General features: G+C 40.4%; 1 protein-coding gene across 1 annotated transcript in view; it reads right to left on the minus strand.

Moving 5' to 3' along the window:
* The window catches only part of FAM124A (family with sequence similarity 124 member A), a 37134-nt gene that overhangs the window by 14815 nt on the left and 6133 nt on the right, over window positions 1–16186 (minus strand). The window contains exon 2 of the mRNA XM_052670860.1: window positions 11441–11472. Within this exon, the coding sequence (XP_052526820.1) occupies window positions 11441–11472 (32 nt within the window). The remainder of the gene's footprint in view (window positions 1–11440; window positions 11473–16186) is intronic.

A 16186-nucleotide genomic window follows, 5' to 3' on the forward strand; every position in this document is an offset into this window, starting at 1 on the left:
CCACTGTCTACAGCTGTGGTGGGAGATGAGTAACTGCACTTCCATCTTAACCCCTCAGCTACGTAACTCAATTCAGAGGAAAAGCCTGTCAGCCTATATCCTTGACCTTGAAGATCATTGCTCTAGTAGCCTTTCTTTGTCAACAAATGAGATGTGATAGTCATTATGGGATGAATACTCTTGAATTATGTGTTTACATTCTCTGAAATCAACTACTCAGATTCTTTTAGTCAAACTGCTGACCACCACACCAAGGTGAACACTCAAAGGCTCTTTAGTTGATGGATTTCCCTATTTCTTTCAACTCCTTATGCACTGTGTTTCAGCTTTCTCACCCATGCCCTAACAATCTGGCAGACAAGAAACAGCTCACACTTGGTATAAAGATATACCTGTGTTGACTGTGGGCTGACTCTCCAATTGGAGGTTAAGAATACATACACCTTGAACTCAAACTGCAGTCTTTTTAATCCCTGGAGGCCAAAGTTTGTCCCTCTGCCATTCATGCAGTTCTGAGGAAACCTGTGGAATGTTAACATAATCTTTATTTCTCCATTGAAATTCCCTGAACATGGGTAAGGGGATAAAAAATGATTCTGTGAAGAGAATCGGCACAATTGTATCACATTTATTTTCAAAACAGGCTAAAAAGGAAAGGTCTGGAATGCCACATTGTTCTTCTAGCTGTGTAATCTGGAGTCCAGAACTCTACTGCCAAACAGTAGTACCCATGGTAGGTGCTTTCAGACAGAGGTTATAATCAAGAAAAGCACTTGGCCATTTCTCTCAAATATCCCCCAAATACAGATTTTCCCACCAGTGCTGTGGTCTCCTTCATCAGCTCCTTATTCTTCATACTGCTTGTCATCCTTGCAATCTGTTCTCCTCCCCTAAAACATGCTGTTGACACCATACTTCACATTGGTAACTGCTGCACTAGAAATAGTGTTTCAATATAAAAAAAAATGAAAAATCCTTTTCATCTACTTACTCCCTGGAGAGAACTGCAGTCTCACTTCAGTACTCACCTCAACCACAGATTTAGCTACAAACTTGCCAAAAAGCAAGAATGCCAAAATGCTGATGTACTCACACATTTCTGAGGCAGGCACTAATAAAGCAAGGCTAGCAGTAAAAGGGCAGAAATTGGCAACACTGTTAAGCCAGCCCAGCTTGGTTACACTTGCATCTATTATGACGGTGCCAGGATCTCCTTAACAATTTTTCTAAGAGTACTTGTCAGCCCAACTCACGGTCCTCAACCCATACTTACCTACTGCTGATACTTGAAGCAAAACAGCTTTTTGTACTTTTGGATATGTTCATGAGCACTCTGAGGTGAACCCAAACCTAGCACAAAACCCTCATTCTGGTCAGAGATGCCAGCTTCTCATTCTCAATGGCATCAAATCTATGCTCACCCCACACTCACTATGCTCCTCAGCACGTCTCACATCCTCACCTTGCTATGTGTAATCAGAATGAATAAAAATCATTTTAGAGTTTGCAGACAAAACCCAGTGCTTGAGGAAAAATCACCCTGAAGAGAGATGTTTGAGGTGCTGAGCTTCTGCAGTTGTTATCTGTAGTTCATTGCATGCAAAGCACACAAAGCAGTCTACAGCAACTGCTCACTGAACATCTACATAAGCCAGGATGGGAAGATTAGCACAAAGTATTATTATAGGAATTCAGGGTATTCTCCTGGAAGCCAATTATTTTTATTCCCCTCTTCCCTCCCACACTGTTCACCACAATTCAAAAGCTATCTTGAGAGTCTCAGCCCAGTTTGCACTGCATGTGTGTTCAAACCACAAAACGGATTCTCGTGATTTGGCATCTTCATTACCTGTCTTCACTCAGTAGCCACAATCTCCCTCCATTTCTCCATCTAGGGGCTCAAACAGCTCCAGTTCATAGAGATTGTTACATGAGACCTGATACCCACAGAAGAAATGTTCAGTAAATTCTTTTTTGAATACTGACAGAATATTACCGATCTGTGGAAAACAGCTGGCAATTGTCATCCTGCATCTCTCAGAAACAACAATCAGAAAAGCCCCTGTGGGGAACTCAATCGTAGCAGTGAGCTCTGCTCACAAGATTTGCCCAAGTGAGCTTGTGATGCTGCTGGCACGAGCCTGTATTATTAGGATAAAGCATGGAGCTTTACGTAGCAGCCTGTATTACATTCACTCCAGTGCAGAAATAGAGGAAAAGTGCATTAACTATTAATGTTCAACCATTACATGAATTTGTTTTATCATTATTTTACACCACATATAGAACTGAAAAAGAGTTCCCCCTCTTTCTGAAGGGGCCAGAGGAGGGAAGAGGGTGTGAAACTGAAATGGAGATTGAACATAATATTCCAGATGACTCCAGATTTCCAGCTTAGACAGTTCAAGCTTTACAAAGATATAAGTCCTTTCTGATGATAAAATTTTCCTAAATAAAGACATGGATTATTGCACTGGGCAAGAACCCAGATGCTGATCTTTGGTGTTCATTTCAGATCTCTGGACAGAGTTGTAAGGTGCTGTAATTCAGTAAAAGTTTCATCAGCAATCACTACTGTGTATGTTGACATTCAAATTGCATCCAGCAACAACACAGAGTTCAAAGTCCTATGACTGCAAGCACTGTATTTTCTTAAAATCCAACTCCTATATAAAGCTGAGATTCTCAAAAATACATTTTTTATAAAAGAACAGAAAGAACACAGTGTTTGAAAAACAAGAAATTCTGTACACTTGAGCAGCTGTCAAATTTGGTCCAACAGTGAGCTCCATACCTCACACAATGTACTCTAGTCAACTGAGAGTGTGATTTTATGATTGGCTTAAGACAATTTAAGACTTCACAGCTGGCACTCTTCCCCCTACTATTCCCAGCTAAGTGTTTCCACTGCTTCCCATGTGTCAGATCTAGATGCAAGTAGAAACAGCTTGCTGTACAGATTGGAAAGAAAAACTCAGACAAGAATAATCGGGACGCTGTCTTCTAGTGGCAGTCAGAGAACTGATCTGGCTAGCAATGTTAATTTTCAGGAAGACTTCTTTTAATCAGCTTGTTATTGCAAGGAGGTAGCAGGGAAACCTGTCTAGGAGCCATGACAAAGCACCTACAATTGAGATGCATCTCATAAAAACATGAGATCAAGCTCTGAGGCATGGTCAATCATTTGCCATATCTGTGCCTCTCTAGACAATCATCTTCATGGCAAAAGGACATTTAGACTTTCCAATTCAAAAACATTTTGTCAGGATCCTTTCAGCTGACAGGAGGGTGTCATTCAATTGCCAGCTGATGGAAAAAGTAGGGAAGCAGTAATAGATAGCATTTCTCGTGGTCACTATTTCATTTTGATCCCATACAGTGACAGCCAGAAGTAACATGGCAAAAATTCTGGACATTTAAGAAATTATGGACAGAAGTACATTTGCTTTTTTCTAAAGACACCAACAAAAATAAAGCAGGCATTTGATATCTACTGCTCTGGAATGTGTACCACACCAATTAGCAAATGCCCTAGATCCCCACTGAACCAGCAAAATAATTCTATTTATTTATTTCAAAGAGTTCAAGTAAAAGAAAATGAGGCAACAATACAATGAGAAAATGAATTGCTGGCATTGTCAACATGGTGTTCTTGCAGTAGAAATTGCCTCCTTCATCCTTCATGTGTGTTTTGTCATTTGACTCAATGAATTAGATAGCTTTTCCCTTTCTATTTCTTAGTGCCTTTGAGTGAGAACTTGCCTTCCCAAGTTATTATGGGAAAGATTTACTTCTTTATCTTCTCTCTTTGGGCTTTAACATCTTAGGTAGATATCTCGACAATTTTCAGGTCATTTTCATCACTGTGTACAAACTGAACTTGGAGCAAGAAAATCTTTCCTGCAACCCATTGCTCTGAATGAAAGACCTACTAAACAGCTGCCGAGCTCCTTGTGGCCTTCTGGGACAGCAAATAATAACACTTCCACACAGAGAAATACAATCCACAACACCTAATAATCAAACTCAACTTTCTCTGAAATTTTTCCTGTAATTTTTTTACTAGAACCGTGCAGTACTTGACAACTCAGTATTCATCAAAGCTTTCCTGTGCTTTTGAATGGCATCTGGAAAAGAGAAAGAGGAAAGATTTGATTATGTGGTTTTGGCTATGGCTATGTGTGCCTAAAACAGGAACTAGAAAAGAAGTCAGGTTGTCATTCATAACCCATTTTTTTCTTTATAATTTTTCCAGTTTTATTCTGCCATATCTATATGACAGGAAAAAGAACTGACTGGATGTGGTAAGAAAATAATACACAATGGTGATATGAGCATCAACAGAAGTAGAGTTCTGATAACTCTGGTCTAGTAATTGTGTAGGGTATGCTTACACTTTTTCAATACTGAAACTCAAGCTAGCACTAAGCCAGTAGTCAGTAATTTAAACATGGAACACATGTTTGGGTGTGTGCTAAATGATATTAAAGAGTGAAACTCTGATCTTAACCCAGAACATGAATTTTTCCAACATTTAAAGAGGAACTTCAGCCTTTACATGTGGCTTGTGGTTAACACCACATACCTCACAGGCAAAAATCAAATCTGATCTGATTTCAAGCATAGTTCTGCAAATGTGTGTGTGCCCTTACACAACTGTGTCTCAGTTCTTTTAATTGTACCTTTACAGGCATATGTTTTCCTCTTAATTCTTATGTTTCTAAATGACCACATGCAGTAAGACCATCCTCAATATATAGAACATTTAGACTACAAAAGCAGCACTCTAACAGCTTCTATAAAGGTGAACATCTCTATTGTGGTTCCAGGTAATGGTACAGCAGCAGTGATGACCCCATGCAGAAACTAATACAGGCCAGGCTCCAATGGCACCTCCTCTAGGACAGAAATGGATGTTTGTGGATGAAGCTGTGATGTTGGTGGGTCTTGGAGTGTGTGCCATTAAGTTGATTAAGCATTATGCAGTGGAGATGGCAAACTAGGGATTGAAGATGTTGCTGGCCTGCTAATATTGCTGTGGGTAGATGATTCAAAATGAAATACAGGAAATTCTGATTTAACATAACAAAAAACATTTTCCTTTTTTCTTTTATACTGCGAGGGTGGTCTTTCAATGGAAGAGGTTGCCCAGAGAGGCTGTGGGGATATTCTGAATCTAAGCAACCTGCTCTAACTGGCCCTGCTTTCAGCAACAGGCTTGGACCAGATCATCTCCAACAACATTTTCTGACCTCGGCTTTCTGTGATTCTGTGCCACATTTTTTAGCTCATATTCAAGCTCTTGCTCCTTCACTGCAGGATGACAAGCAGTAGCACCAGCATGTTTCACACAGCTGACTACTGCCATGTGGCATGTAGTAGTAATGACACTGGCTGCCACACAGCAGGCAGCAACATGATACAGGCCAGGCAACACACACAGAAGCTACTCCCTGTATTTCTCCATGGAGCTGCCACTTTATATTTCACCACTATAAAAAACAGCTGAATTTGCAACATTGGCATATGCTACAGGCTAAGAGCTCTACACAGTTTGGGCCCAATTTCCAGTTTAATTTTACCCTACACTTTGATTTGCACTCTTTTTATGACACCTTCTGGAAATACAGCATGATGCTGGAAAGCCCATCATAAACTGGTCTTAATATTTAATAGAGCCTGTTGCCAGCCATTGTAAAATCATCTCAGTTCTCTATGGAAATAATACTGTGGTATATCTTCATATTGCTGTAAAATAATTCAGTTATGTCCTTACACATATTACATGACACTGGTTGGAGACGTATACTGGCAATACACTCAGTCCAGCAGTGTCTTGGACAGAACTGGTTTCAAGTAATTGAACTTAAAGCACACAACTTCAGTGCTATTTTTTATCTTTCTGACAGCTTTTTAGAAGTCCAAATATAGCTCATCCCCTTCCTGCCCCTGGCTAGTTTTCACTAGCTTTAACAGTTAAGTGAAGGCAAGCAGATACTGAAATGAGACATGAGTAGCAAGAAGGCATTTCTTCATATGCTACTGCTAGAAGATACCTACAAATCTGCACAATGCTATAGGTCCTCACACTCCTTTAGCTCTCATTATCTTTGCAACCAGGATGGCTACTGTCTTTAGACAAAGCTCCACTAAGTGCTATTTTGAATGATATGATCCCTCAGTCCCTAGAGTGTTTGGTAATAAAAACTTTTAAGAATTAGAAATGAAAGAATTTCTGATGACACTGACATTTCTCTCCTGTATAAAGGACCTTGTCCTTTGGCTGGATATTACACTTTTTTTTCTTTTCTATTTAGGGGTACTTTTCCTCCTTACATTTCCTTCTGACAATGGTTAAAGTCTAAGAACATGAACAAAGATGGAAGAGTCAGATTATTCAGTGGTGACATCAAGATACAGAAGACATGGGGGGCAAAAAAAAAGAGAGAAAAAAGGAAGGAGCAAAGAAGAGAGGTAGCATATTGTTATAAGCATATGGGATGAAAATGGTATAAAAATTGTGCCTCGGGAAGTTCTGGGCGTGGAGAGGACAGGTGGCCTCATACTATCTTCCTACGCTCTGATAAATGACATCTGTACTCAAGAAGCACTTGCCAGGTCCTTAGGATGTAAGCACATGCAACAACTAAATTTCACTGCTGATGTTAATCCTGGGTGCAGCCGCCTCACTGCAGGGTTCAAGATAGAGCTGCTCAAAATGAAAGCAGCCTGGTAGAGCTTTGAATCAGTGAGGTAATGTGGGGAAAAACCATAACAGCTTACCTCAAATTCAGAACAGCACTACTTTTTGGGCAATCCTTTTTTTTTCCTGTTTGGAAATTGTGACTTGACTGCATGCCATTAACTTACCCTGTCGTTTGTGAGAGTTGTTAGGTGTCTGGGAATAAGTCTGAAGGAAAAAGCACTGATTTGAATATGATGTCTTGGATGAATGAATGGCACGTGCACCAACATGAGGTTTCAAGGCTTTTTTCATAAACAGCTTTTTCTGTAATGCTGGAGATCACTTGTTCCCTATAACCAGATCCAATGCAATGATTGAGAGGTGAAAAAAAGCAAAAAGAGTAACAAAAGGAGAATGTTACCCACTCTGTTATGGCCCTGTAATATTGTAAACCAGTAATGGGAAAGCAGGACAGGAGAAGGATGAAGTATTGGGACTGGCAAATATTCTCAGGCAATTGTCATTTAGGGATTAAAATCTGCTGTCCAAGTAGGGCAGCCTACTTCAATGCACTTCTTTTGCGTGGAGGTAAGATTCAGCCACCTCCTCTGCTATCAAGAATAGGAGAAACATCACCACTTCTACCTCACACAAAAGGCTGCAGTTTTGCAGATGAGCACTCTTGCTACTTATAGAGAAAACAGAGCAAACACAGCCCAGGTGAGCTGATACAGGTGGAGATTAGAAAACACTGATTCAATCCCAAAACAGATACCTGAATTTATACTGGCATAGGAATGAAATACAAACAGAAAATGTGGTAAAGGTAAATTTTACAAAAACTGCAACATGCTTGGTACCCCACATATTTGTAAATCTGCTAAAAGAAATTATCTTGTGCTTAATTATTAGAACCACAGGTTCTAATAATGCACCATGAAAAAACATAATACTAGTCCAGCTCATAGGTGGAATACAAATCACACTAAACTATATCAGAAACACTGAATTATTTCCTAGCTGCTAAGTGAAAGGAGCAGAGGAAGGTGAATTACCAGCTTTCCAACAGCAAAGCAGGCGAGTGACAAGCCTCTTTTACCTTGCATAGCATGAAGCACTGTGTTGCTACATGGTTTTGTTATCTCAAATGCTTTACAATCTGCTACAAGCTTGTGTCTTTTCCCACAGGGCCAGCCTGTGCTTCATTTATGACTCAGCTGAAACAGCACAAAGTGTATCTAAGTAGTTCCCTACTGATTGCCTAGGTGAATAACATCAGTGGTGTAGAAAGTACTACTTACTTTTACTGTTATTTCTAAGACATCCTGGTTAAATTGTCCCCCACATCTCCCTAAGTGTGGAATACTTAATGTTACAAATCACAAAAATCTTTCTTCAAAATGCCTACTTCTGGTTTGAGTCTTTCTGAAGTTCTGTTACCATAAAAGTGAAGACTGCCCAGAGGAGCAGGTAAGCAGGCTCCATCGAAGCCTTCTTCCTGCTTGAAAGTCATCCCTGAAATGTACAGATGAAAGCAACTTGAAAGTAATCATAGTGTTGATGTGCAGAGACTGTTCCTCACTGCGCAGACCAACACTAATTAATTATCTCTTTGTGATTCAACTACCTGCATCCATAAGCTGCCAATGGCCTTTATATTTCTCTATTATGCACTTTGGGTATAAGTCTATTCTGTGTTTGTAAAATGCCTAACACAATTGCCTCTTATATAGGATTAGGGATCCCCTAACGGTAACTGAAAACTGTAATTGAAAAGGTAATTGAAAATATGAGCAAAAAAAAGCTTATTGCATTTGCTAGATTAAGGAAGAGCACACCAACGGGCAAAACATCGTATTGAGATGTAGCACACCTCCTGCTAAAGAACAAAGGAAAACGTGGGTTATGCACATTACAATTCAGAAAAGGAAAAGAATGTTAGAATTAATTTAGCACTTACCTTCTATGAAATCACACTGCTGAACCTTTCAAAGCCTCATAATGCCTCACAATCTAGCATCTAGTAAGCAGGTTTTCTTGGACTATTTATTCTGCTCAATGAATAGAAAAGGGAAAAGGCCCACCGTCATTGCAGCTACAGCCAGAGCTGCCGGAGCGGCATGGGCAACGAGTGGCCCATTTTCCTAGAGAAATTACCTCAGATGTGCTCTACAAACTTCAGCATTCTGTCCCAAAGTAACTGCTATACAAAACACCAACGATAGACAATTGAAGAGCATTCTTTGGTTACCCAAAGCCGGATCGCAATGGCAAAGAACAAAAGGACTGAGATGCTGCCTTAGACCAAAGGCTGACACAGCACACCAGTGAAGCCTTTAAACTGGTAAATGTCTCTCACAAAAACTGCCTGAGGAAAACAAAATAAAAATTAAATAATGCCTGTACAGAATGCTTCTTCCATTGCCACAAAGCAGCCCAAGATACTCACTTCTGACCTGGGAGAGCCTTCTCCCACAGCTTCAGCATTCCCATGGGCCTCGGCACTGGTTTGCTCAGCTGCTGTCCTTGCAGGGAGCAGTGAAGGCATCTATCAATTCACCTGCCAGAGCTTTCCTATCCTTTCCTTGGGCATATCTGTGTAAAACCTTTGTACAGAGGAGCTTATCCAGAACTTCACAAGACAGGATTATTCATTTATTAAATGTTGAAATCAGATCCTTGTTGGCTCCAGAGAATAAGACCTCTGCAAAACCAAGTGAACCTGTAATGCTCCCAGCTCAGATAAACTCCACTTCATTAGAATAGGAACTTCAAATGAAGCAGCTAGATAATAGAGACTCTTCACCTTTTAACTTTATAGCTTATTTGGTATTAACTTAGATTCTGATGGCACCATGGATTACACTGGTTCTGTATTACAAGAGGAGCCATTTTCTGAATCTGTCTTTTCCCTGCATAAATTAAAATGGTTAATCATGGTGTGTTTTTTTTTTAATATCTGTTTCCCAGTAATCCTTTCTTCAAATGCATTATGCATTCTCTGTCTTCCAGCCTCCAACACAAAAGCACTTGTATTTTGCTTAACTTCTTTTACATCAATGTTACTGTTTCTCTCTCACTGTCTGACCAAAGTGACCATACAAACACCACAAAATGCAAAGTTAAATACTGCTACTTGTGAAGTTGTAACAATATAATTTGCTTTGGAAGCAGAAAAGAAGAAGAAAGAGACAGCCCTGTCTCCTGAACTTTTATGTCTGTACTGGAATGATAAACATCCTTGTACTGACAAATCACCAGTGATGAAATGCAACTGTAATCCTCACATATTCATATGGACAGCCTCGGTCCAGTCAGCAAGACACTGAGGTGACAACATTCAGCATAGCAAACTGTAGCTGCCATACAACTAAACATTACAAGTGCAAACTGCTAATTTAATAAAAATGAAGAATTACAAACTTAGTGTTACCTTTATTTGTAAAACACATAGCAGCCACACTAAAATTGTAAGGGACAAAACCTGATGGGATATAACTGACTTTCTCAAGCCTTGTCTTCTGAATGTAATTGCCAAATAAACATGCTTACTAGGCAGCCCCAAATGATCAGCCAAAAGTGTGATTTGAGAGGAAGGGCACACAACTGCGCTAACCTGGCAAATTCCAAAAATACAAAAAAAGTTATTTGGCTGGATTCTACCTCTCAATCATTTCACAAATTCTGTCTTCCAGCGGGAAGCCAGAAATGTATTTAAACAACAAAGTTCAGGAAAAAGCTGCATTGAACTCTTTTTCTCAGATGTACGCACACAAACAGAGCAGATAGGGAAAAGGCAGCAAGCTCCTTGCTAGTCACATCAGCTCAGGAGCCAGACATTACGAACACTGTCTGATCCAGCCCTTGCTGAAATCAATAAAAGCCCTCCATTGAAGATCGTGGGAGATGGAAAACAAACCTCCCCGTGCTTCAGCACAAATGTGTGATTGAAAAAAAACTGATGGCTTTCTTCTCCTCTGATTTTCATGGTGCATAAAGATCCAGATTATAAAATGCAATTTGTCATCTCTGAATTCTTCATTTGCTTACTTGGCATAAATAAAATTGTAGTCTATGTGTGTACCAGGGAGACAGGTATCATCTTGCACTGTATGCAGGTGTGAGGTACAGTATGTCCTACAACTAAGAAAATGGTTTGAGTGGGAAGACAGAGGACTGAAAAAGTGCCACTTGATATTGCTTTCGCAACACCATTTTGCTTTGGTGAAAAAAGAAAGAAAAATAATCCAGATACTAAGATAAGCTGAAATTCAATTACCCTAAACACCTAGAAAGACTGTGACACTCACTAGATTATCTATTGCCTTTGAAATCAAAGAAAAGCTTCCTAGGATTTGTTCTCAAGTACTTCCTTGGCATCAGCTTGCAAAAAGCATTAAATTATTTCTACATCCCCCAGCTCTAATGTCATTCAGCAGTACAGACTCATTTGGCTGCAGGACCCATTCAAATAGGCCAAGCCATATTTACGGATTTTGTTCTCATTTTGCTTTCCATTCGTATCACCTCTAATATTTATGACTTTACACATGGCTTGTATTTTAGTCATGAACATCCCATTAGCTTAATTTATATGCTGCCTCTAGACATAGATCCAAGAAGAACTGGAATGGGGGCCTCACGGTGTCAGTATGAACTCTCTCATAACATAAGGCTGATATTTATAAATAGTAGCAGTTAGGAAAACAAGAAGCTGAGATTCCATTACAAAAAAAGTCTGAAAGTTGTACTCACTGCTGGTAGAGGACATGCGGCTGTACTCAGACCTGCAAGACAAATAGAAAAGATCACTAAAAATGTACCAAATTTAATTCACGTTTCATATTAAATTAGTTTTGAGACCATTTGTTTTTGGTTTTGTTTTTCACTAAGGTAATAACAACTGGAACAAGTTTTGAACATGGCCTCAGAAAAACAAATATTATGTATGAATTTTGAAAATATTTATTTAAAGCACTGAGGTTTTTTTTAGGAATGGAAGTGGCAAACATTCTACTGCTCTTCAGGTATAAAGATAAAGTTTAGGAGGCCCTCTGAGGAAATAAATAGGCCATTTCAGAGGCAGGTTAGGAACAAAAGTCCACCTGCTTCTGACTCTATTCCTCATCTTTCTTCTCAAGCTGCTGTGATGTATTTTTTGAAGAGAATTCTATTTGCAAAGTAGAATTTTTATTGTTCTTTGGATACAACTGGCAGTGAACACCAAAAGAGAGAACTGTGAGCATTTAGATTATCATACAGTCTTTTACAGCCTCCTTTTAATACTGAAAGGCCAACCAGGTCTCCTGGAGCCTTCTCTTCTCTGGCTGAACAGCCCCAGCTCTTTCAGCCTATGTTTGTAGGAGAGGAATTCCATCTTTTGGATCATTTTGGTGGCCCTCCTCTGGATGTGCTCCGACAGCTCGATGTCTCTCCTGTACTGAGGATATTTGGGTGCAATACTCTAGGTGAAGCCTCACCATCACAGAGCAGAGAGGCAGGATCACCTCTCTCACCTCACCTCTCTGAACACATTATAAGGCTTTTTGCTCTAGGAAACCCTTTCCCTCTTCAATACAACTCTCAGCAAAACCATTGGCTAGAGGTCGTATGTCAGTGCATATAGGATTGTTCATGAAAACGCTGTAGAATCACAGATTCATAGAATGGCTTATGTTGGAAGGGTTCTTAAAGATCATCTAGTTCTAACACCCAGCTGTGGTCAGGGCTGCCACCCAGCAGCTCAGGCTGCCCAGGGCCCAATCCAACCTGGCCTTGAGTGCCTCCAGGGATGGGGCACCCACAGCTTATCTGGGCAGCTGTGCCAGTGTCTCATCACACCCTGTCAAAAATGTATTCTGAACATCTAATCTAAATCTACCTTCTTTTATTTTAAAGACATTTCCTTCTGTCCTATCCCTATCTACTTGTGTAAAAAGTTGTTCCTCCTTCTGCTTATAAGCTCCCTTAAAGTACTGGAAGGCCACAACAAGGTCTCTTTGGGGCCTTCTCTTCTCCAAGCTAAACAAGCTTAACTCCCTCAGCCTTTCTTCACAGTAGAGGTGCACCAGTGCTCTGAGCATCTTTGTAGTCCTCCTCTGGACATGCTCCAACAGCTCCACGTCTTTCCTGTGTTTGGGGCAGCAGATGTGGCCTCACGATGGCAGAGTAGAGGGGGACAATCTCCTCCCACTCCCTGCTGGCCACCCCTCTTCCAATGCAGCCCAGGATACTGTTGGCCTTCCAGGCTGCAAGAGCACACTGCTGGCTCATGTGCCACTTCTCATACACCAGTGTCAGAGCTGTTAAGTATTTCAAGCAACAGTGCAAAAAACTTTGCGTACAAATAACACCCAACTTCTGAATGCTCTGTTCTGTGCTGCTTAAAAGTCACAAACATGACCCATTTGTTTCCCAAAGATCCACAAATAATGAAGCAAAACAAATATGTCAACACTGAATACACTTAAAAAAACCCAACAAACAAATAAATTCATTTCCGAGTCCCTCCAGATGACTTCTGAGTGTTTAGATTTTGGAGCTCATTCATGGATCCTCCACTCCCTTATTTTCCAAGTGCCCCAGAATAGCCCCACAGAACGCTCTGCCACTATTACCTTCTTGCATGTTTACCCTGCAGTGCCCTGCAAACTGTTTAGGGAACCAAAACACAATTCTTGAATCCAAATCTAACTGCTTGTTTTATATAAATAATTGCAACAAGTTTGCAATATTTCTTTAAATCAAAAAAGCATGTGAGCCTTGACTCCTAAGATATTTTTCTGGAAATTGATACCATGTAAGCATATTCTCAGGATACCTTCACAATCCAGGCTCTCAGGCATCCAAGGGAATATAAGCAATAAATCCCCAACATCTATAGCAGTTGATTTGGGTTCTGATATGAACTTATCTCTGCAGAGGAAACAAAGCAAAAACAGTCATCCCTCTATTTCACAGTCCCATGCTTAGCACTGAGTAACCTGAAGGTCAGATGCCAAGTCTGCTTGTTCAGGTGAGCAGGTGCACAAGGAACTACCCCATCCTGAAGGGCTAGTAAAAAATGACTCCCTTGAATTTTTTACAATACCCATGCACCCCTTCTGCACAGCATCTCCTTCACAAATAAATTGTACCTCTCAACCACACCTCCCCCAGACCCTTTTACAGCTGGGAAAGGTGGGGGTAGAAATGGCACAGGCAGAGAGGGAGATGCTCTTTTTTCAACTTCCAAGTGGATAAGACAATTGCAGGGGCTGGTGCTGTGTGGGGCATAAAGCTGTGGGGTATTTTCAGAAGAAAATCATGTGGGTATCATTTGGCAGCGTGTATATTTGGGAAGGTGTTAAAACCGTTAATTTAACACAGCCCTCTTTCTTCATAAGCCCAGAGGCAAGCAATATCCATCCAGCTGCCTCCAAGCGTCCCGAGCAAGGATTCATTTAATCTGCACTCCTGTTAGTAAACAGCCCAGGGCTGTCCCTGCATGTGTCTGTGTTCAGTAGTTCATAGCTAATTCCATATGAATCTGCGTTGCTTGTATTTCATAGAGGAGCAAGACAATGCTTCGTCTTCCACTTACTGCAAGTGGAAGCAGCTTTCTGTTCCTTCACACTGTTATTTTATTATCCCAAAGTGCTGCAGGCGCATTATTGGGCATGGAGAATTAATGAGTCCCGAACCAAGGAGCTGGCATTCTGCATACAGGCAGGCCATGAAAAATGAGACAAGAGGAAAAATAAAAAGATGGGGAGTGTGAAGGGAGGAGACAACAGTGTGCTCAGAGACTAATTGCACAGATGCATTTTAATAGGCTTCAGAATTGTACTGGGGGCCTTCTGTAATTCTAATATGGTTCAAGCTAGTATTTAATTCATGTTTGTTGCATAACTGACATGCATGGAATTAAAAAAATTAAAAAAGATAATTAAGCACAAAGGCTTATGTCAACCTCACATGACAAAATAAGGGCTGCACTCTCCCTTAGCTCCACCTATGGTTGATAATGAGACGTCTGAAGTGTGTCTTTCCCTTAATGTTTGTATGGAAAAGATACTGAAGGACCCCCAGCTACTTGCCTAAAACCTAACGGCATGAATATGAGTCTCTCTTTGTACTCTCAAACCATACACGTTGCCTTTTGTCCTCCCTCTGACTCCATTTTTTCCCCAAATCTATTTTATCTTGAATCTAGTCCTTGAGAGCAAAAATGACAGTGAGTAGAATTTTTAATATTTTCAGCACATTAGCACAAACCACTCAGATTCATGGTGTGTAATGGTTTAGTGACTTATAAAATAGAAAATATTTTTTTCTTATAGTAATTTTTGTAGGATACTGAATTCTAAATAGACTACAGAAATAAACAACTCCTGAGTCATGTGGACTCCATGGACACAAAGCAATTTTATCCCTCCCCATTCTTTCCATCCCCGTTATAAACATCCTGAGTCTCTGCTCCTACCAATTCCCCTGGGAGAAACTCTCCCATTTGGATAACTCAAGAGTAAAGCACTCTCTGACTTTAATGGTGAAAGACTGGAGCCATATTGCCCAGAGGTTCCCAGACAATTACATGATCTTGCAACCAGCTATTTCCTCTGTGCTACCAATAGATATTACAGTTTAGATAAAAGGAAAGAGACATTCAGGACAGAAATCAAACAAATGGACAACTGTTACTTTTACAGGCACATAATGAGGGAAAAATGATCAAAAAGGACATTGAAACAGTAGGAGGTGCTGAAAAGGAGGGCAAAGAATCCATGTCCAGCAGTCAGCCCAGCAGCAAAGAGGAGCTGTGAACATGTCAAGAGACATTAAAGTAATAATGCAGAAGCTTGAGATAAATGCAGGACTAAGATTCCCACCAGAGCTGCTGAAGCATTAGGAGTGTGTATTATCAAGGAGTGTAAGACCATCCCAAGTATAAAAGATCCTAAGCAGGCCTTCGAGGTCAGACTGCATTATTCACTGATGATTATTAATGCAAAGCCTTACAATACCCAGGAAGGGGAAAGAGACACTGAATATCAGTAGCTGCTAGCACAACCTGAAGTTTCTGAGTGTAATACATAAAAACACAGTAAGTCTGTTTATTTGGGGAAGAAGAGCTGCTGTGTTATGTCTCTGCATCACAGAAAGACATCAGCAGGGCAACAGTGGCAACATCTATGCTAATAAACAGATGTGCTCAGAAGAAGTGTGTGGGACCGAGGCCAACTGCTGTGTAAGTCTGCACTTGTACTATTCAAGCCTCATGATATCCAGCCTAGTAAGCAGTCTTCTATCAATGGCCCCTGGCTCATGTTAACATGGTTAAATGTATCTAGAAATCCCACGGGAGAACAAGATGGCCTCATCTAAACTGATGCCATCTATCATCTAAAATATCCAAGAGTAAAGACAACCCTGACCTCAGGAACACATTCATATATTGTATAATAGACTAGTGTAGGTAGAACTAGAGTTTTTGAGCTGAGCAACATTTCCACAAGGCAG

This window comes from Tympanuchus pallidicinctus, unplaced genomic scaffold (genome assembly GCF_026119805.1).
Source record: "Tympanuchus pallidicinctus isolate F22 unplaced genomic scaffold, pur_lepc_1.0 scaffold11, whole genome shotgun sequence".
Lineage (NCBI taxonomy): Eukaryota > Metazoa > Chordata > Aves > Galliformes > Phasianidae > Tympanuchus > Tympanuchus pallidicinctus.